General features: G+C 42.5%; 1 protein-coding gene across 1 annotated transcript; it reads left to right on the forward strand.

Moving 5' to 3' along the window:
- Positions 1 to 462: 462 nt before the first annotated feature.
- LOC102713173 (serine/threonine-protein kinase STY13-like) lies at positions 463 to 5291 on the forward strand. Its single transcript, XM_015835443.2, has 7 exons — positions 463 to 601; positions 882 to 1214; positions 3278 to 3399; positions 3860 to 4068; positions 4152 to 4326; positions 4424 to 4558; positions 4681 to 5291. The coding sequence occupies exons 2-7, from the start codon at positions 926 to 928 to the stop codon at positions 4885 to 4887; spliced, it is 1137 nt and encodes a 378-aa protein (XP_015690929.1). The 5' UTR covers positions 463 to 601; positions 882 to 925; the 3' UTR covers positions 4888 to 5291.
- The last annotated feature ends 451 nt before the right edge of the window (positions 5292 to 5742 follow it).

Genomic DNA, 5742 nt, shown 5'->3' on the forward strand with positions numbered 1-5742 from the left:
TTTTGGTCTTCAAATTTGTATTTCACAGCGTAGCAGGGTGTTGGCTTAGATGGTTGATCGTCTAAAATGTTCAGATCTACAAATGTACAAATAATAAACAAAGCAGGTGACTTACTTTAAAATTAATTAAAACATAAAGAAATTCAAATAAAAACAAACTAAAAAAAATCCCAGGCGGCAGACGGAAACGGATTATACCGAAGACAATACATAAATATATAATTCTATATATGCTAGCACTAGTAATTTTCAAATAATAAAAACCGAGGAAATGGCCAAACTGCCCCTCTCTGCCGCCGCCCGCAACTCCCTCTACTGGTCGTCTCGTCTGGTCTCCTCTCCTCTCTCTCTTCCCGATCTGCACAAGCCGCGGCCGGAGCCACCGAGGCACGGCCGGCCTCCTCCCCTCCCCTCCCCTCGCGCGCGCCGCCGCCGGCGAGGCGCTCCCCCCCCCCCCCCCGCGAGGCTCACGGTGTTTCGACATCCCCATCCCCATCCCCCGACCTCTCCGTGCGCGGCCGCCTCACGGGCCGGCGACGACCAGGAGCGGCGGCGCGGGCACCCCGCCCTGCCTCCTTCTAGGCTCGGCTCCCGGCTGAAGGTATCGGTTTCTCTCTCTCTCTCTCCTAGTTCGTAGCCCTCCCCTCGCTCGCTCGCTCCGGCGCCGCCCCGCCGTGGTGGACTCGCGGGAGATCCATCTTGACTTGTACCGGTTTCCATCCCCCCCGCACGAATTGGAAGATTCTTCCGGATTTAGTCCATGCCTGAGGCAAATTAGAGGCTTATCTTCCGCGTAACAAGAGAGAATTTAGCTGCACCTCTTTGATTTTCATCATCGTATCGCCGATTGCGCGTTTCCAGTAAGGAATTCCTTGGTTTAGGCACCTTGTTTAGCGCTTAGGCGGGCGGGCGGGCGGCCGGAGAGATGGCGTCGAGCACCAGCGGCATCCCCGAGGGGAAGGAGAAGCTGAAGAAGTCCGGGAGCATGGGGAGCAGCGACGCCTACGTGCGCGCCGACAAGATCGATCTCACCAGCCTAGATATCCAGCTCGAGAAGCAGCTCGCCAAGACGTGGGGCAAGGCCAATCCCAAGGCGCAGGGGCCCAAGGAGGACTGGGAGATTGACCCTGCTAAGCTGGAGATCCGGTACTTCATTACTCAGGGGACCTACGGCACGGTGTATCGTGGCACGTACGATGGCCAGGATGTTGCAGGTATCTACTCGAACACTTACAATGTATTGGAAAATGTGAGTGAATATTGCTTGATTTGGAGTTATGTTTTGAACATATAAGGTCTCTTCTGTATCATGAGTAAAATGACACATGCAACTCTAGGTATCAGTATCACTTTTAAGTGGTACTAATCTTGTAGGTAATATGACAAATATGTTGAAACAAGTAAGCACAAGTTTGTTTCATACAAGCTATAGGACTATTATTCTTACTTCCCTATCTAGTATGAGCTGAACATTCTGTGTTTGTTTGTATCGAACACATTTACTTTATATGCTTCTTCAAGTTTATTACAGAGGCACACTGATATCTTAATTGTGTAGCAAAAGTTTTACCTAGCACTGCAGTCACTCCTGTGCTTCCTTTTACCTAATTTGGAATTCTCTGGTTAATCGTTGTTCATGCTTCATTAGTGCATCATGTTTTGGCATCTAATTTGGTCAGGCTGGTCATATTACTCAAGGGCAAGTATGATTATAGCCATTTAACACTGATGTTTCCAACTACCATGTTTTCTTCCATTCAATTCAAATTTCTGCATGAACCAATGCATTATATGAAACGCAAATAATTCATAGAAGTATAGAACTCAATAATGAGTCATTCCCTGATAACTTTGTAGTTGCTGTAGAGTGTTTTGTTGTGTAGAGAAATGCAGCAAACAAGAAACTATGGGCTGGACTATGATCTATAGTTGTCATGCCGAAAATTTAGATGCACATATGCCCTCCCAGAATTTAGATGCACACATGTGGTTTTGTGCAGCTTTAATCTGTTTAACTTGCGCTTTCGGCACTGCAACCCCCCTGGAAACGGTGTCTAAAAGATCTCGTCTTCTGCCCTTTTTGCCTCCAATCAGTTTTGGTTTGGTACAGTGCTCTCGGATTTCAACATCGGGTTCACACGAGGGACGAGTGGATCTTCTCTCTTACCCTCTCCCTTGACAACCCTTGTACGTGGAGATGATCAGGAGTCCGAAGGGGCCTTCTGCTTGGAGTAGAGCAGGTCGGCGCGCTTGTGCCTCTATCAGAGGGCTGGCAATGACTAGTCACACATAGTGGCATCCTGCTTGGTGTTAGTTCTCTGCTTAAGGATGTGTACAGTAGTAATCAGCACGCTGTGGTGTTTTTTTCCTGGTCATAGCTTTCCAGGGTCATAATCTTGTAATTTTCTGCTGTATCAATATGAAACCTCGCACTGTCTGGTGCGATTCATTTATAAGAAATTCCATTTATGTTCATGAGCAATTTTAGATAGTGTTCTCTTCTGCCTGCCTCATGCAGCCCTTGCTTTCCTTGCTATCATTTCTGGAAATTCTCGAAGCAGTGTCGACTGTTATCATTCCCTCAACAACTACATGAAATCAGGCTTATCGTGTTCCCTCACCAAAAGGAGTGGATCATGGTGATTCACTATGGTCAGCACATCCTATTCAATAAAATCAAATTGTGCACATTTTAAAATTATCATATACATGTAAGAAATAGTAAAACCCTTATTTGCTATAAGAATGGTGAACTTTTTATTAGTTACCGCACTGAAGCAAATTTCTTCCTTTAGTTCTCCACTAATAGTTCTACCAGTTGGTATTCTATCTTCTTTGAAATTGGATAATTTTCAAAAGCTGGAAAATATCCTTATAGCATTCTGAATAGTAGATTTTTTTACTATAACAAATAAGGTCTCTTATCTCCGAACGTTCCCTACTCCATGCTGCTTGTATTTTTTTCTTTTGCTGGATTAAGATGGCTTCCTTTGACCCATTTCTGAATCTTTCATCTGAGAATCATAAATTTTTATTATTACATTTTCATCCATGGAGCACTTCAGTTATACGGAATCCTCACTGGGTGGGTGACGATATTTGTTAGTTCAGGACAATACTCATTACTTTGGCATGAAAAGTTATTTCGTCTCTTTTATTGTACCAACAAATGTGCTATGTGTATATGGTGCTTCATCATTTCCTAATGTTTTGTTCATTGCGTGTTGTAAGCCACATTTCATGTAACAAGTGAATAATAATTCTTGATGCTATACAGTGAAACTGTTGGATTGGGGAGAAGATGGTTTTGCCACAGAAGCTGAAACTGCTGCTTTACGGACATCATTTAAGCAGGAGGTTGCAGTTTGGCATAAGCTCAGCCATCCTAATGTTACAAAGGTGAATGCTTCCCACTTTTCCAGCACACCTAGCTTCCAGAAATCATACCCTCATTCACATATGATATATATGCTTCTGTTGTGTTAAATTTTGTAATGCTTCTGATCCGTGGTTTACTGAGTACTCCCCACATCGCAAAATATATATACTTGTGCCATTTTTTTGGAGGGATTAAGGCTGAGGTGAGGAATGATTGTGATTGGTTAAGATGAGGGAATAGGTGAAGAAATTAAATGGAGGAAGGTTGTGATTGGTTGAGAGGAGGAGGTAGGTGGAGAATTAGTATTTTGAGACAAATTTGAACCCTAGAAGTAGCTATATTTGAGACAGAGGAAGTACTAAAATTTAGTCAAACTAACATTGTCTTGTGTTGACCATAAACACACGCGTGCGCACACATGTATATATTGCCTTTTTGGTTATTTCTGAAGTAGCTCACATATTGTGATTTCTTTTGCAGTTTGTTGGAGCATCAATGGGGACTACCGATCTTAAGATTCCGACCAACAATTCCAACGCTGGTACGCGTACCAACTTGCCTGCAAGAGCATGTTGTGTTGTGGTTGAATATCTCGCTGGGGGATCTTTGAAGCAGTATCTGATAAAGAACAGTCGACGGAAGCTTGCATACAAAGTTGTAGTTCAGCTTGCATTGGATTTGGCCAGAGGGTAATTGGCTCTTTACCTGAATTCGTTTTTATGCCCATACACCTCTGAATCAAGTACTAATCGTCTAGTGCTTCGCTGTGCAGATTGAGCTATCTCCACTCCAGAAAGATTGTACATCGCGATGTCAAAACTGAAAACATGCTCCTTGATACACAGAGAAACCTTAAAATTGCTGATTTTGGTGTTGCTCGGGTCGAGGCTCAAAATCCAAAGGATATGACTGGTGCGACAGGTACTCTTGGTTATATGGCCCCAGAGGTATTCACAGGCCTGATCTCTTTAAATTTCTTGTTTCCAAGGTGGAATCTTTTATTGAGTGATTTTCCTTGTAACACGCAATATATTTTTTCAACAGGTTCTTGATGGTAAACCATACAATAGGAAATGTGATGTTTACAGTTTTGGAATTTGCTTGTGGGAAATCTATTGTTGTGACATGCCATACCCAGACCTTAGTTTTGCTGACGTCTCATCTGCTGTTGTTCATCAGGTTTGTCTTCTTGTTGTATGGTCTAGATATATTCCTATTGTTCACTTTATCTTTCTTCATATAAATTGTGCACTGTCTGAACACATGCATTGCACATTATTTAATCCTACCTCTGTGGACAGAATTTGCGCCCAGACGTCCCTCGGTGCTGTCCAAGTGCATTTGCAAATATCATGCGCAAATGCTGGGATGCAAATCCGGATAAGCGTCCTGATATGGACGAGGTGGTACAGCTTCTAGAGGCTCTTGACACAAGCAAAGGTGGTGGCATGATACCAGATGGTCAGTCATCTGGATGCTTGTGCTTCACCAAAGCTCGTGGTCCATAGTTTCATTTTCATGATACACTCTTCCCTTAACCGCGTTTTGCCCATCTACATGACTGGGGAAAACCATGGCATGCTTCTCTTTGCCACCTGTGCAGTTGGTGCTTACAGTCCCCCATGGCTCTTTGCCATATTTGTACGTTCATTGCAGTTGTCATATGACCCTTTGTGGTCAACAGTCTTTTTCTATAGCAGTGTGATATTGTAACAGTAATTCTTGAGAGAGTTGGTGACACTCAGTCACATGTATTATATATACTAGAGGTCATACACACACCAGGTCGTGCATTCTTGATACTTCTACGTTTCTGTGCGTTTGGTGCCACTGGTCGATACTTGTTTTGAATCATTTTTCCTGTCCATACCCAAAATGAATACAATAAAGCGCGGAAAGATATTTGTGTTCATCAGATTGTGTTTTTTTGATCAACCATCACATGTTGGGGGGCATGATTATGCTGCCCTTCTGCCACCTTCAAATCTAAAGTGGAATCAGCTTATTTTCATTACTTTTGTTTGAGATAGCCGAGATTGAAGGATGGAATGATTATCCAGTCTTTAGCTATTTGAGGGTGCAAATGACTAAATCAATTAATACAAAGTTAAAAAAAACAAAGTTTAGAAAGATTATATGTGAAATTTTTATGTACTCCATCCGTTTCGCATTATAAGATTTTTTAAGTTTAGCTTAGATTCATTCATGTATCAATGTATATATTTTGTATATATAGCTAGATTTATTAGCACATAAATGAATCTAAACAGTAACAGAAAGTAAAGCGGAACAGGGTGAATGAATCTAAACAGTAACAGAAAGTGGAACAGAGGGAATAAAATTTTTCTTTCACCAACTGCTGA

This window comes from Oryza brachyantha, chromosome 3 (genome assembly GCF_000231095.2).
Source record: "Oryza brachyantha chromosome 3, ObraRS2, whole genome shotgun sequence".
Classification (NCBI taxonomy): domain Eukaryota; kingdom Viridiplantae; phylum Streptophyta; class Magnoliopsida; order Poales; family Poaceae; genus Oryza; species Oryza brachyantha.

What these genes read in the sequence shown, in the direction of transcription:
- LOC102713173 (XM_015835443.2), top strand. Translation starts at nt 926, where the DNA reads ATGGCGTCGAGCACCAGCGGCATCCCCGAGGGGAAGGAGAAGCTGAAG. An exon ending in CGATGGCCAGGATGTTGCAG is followed by an intron (nt 1,215 to 3,277) that starts GTATCTACTCGA and finishes GATGCTATACAG; the next exon opens with TGAAACTGTTGGATTGGGGA. An exon ending in CATCTGCTGTTGTTCATCAG is followed by an intron (nt 4,559 to 4,680) that starts GTTTGTCTTCTT and finishes CTCTGTGGACAG; the next exon opens with AATTTGCGCCCAGACGTCCC.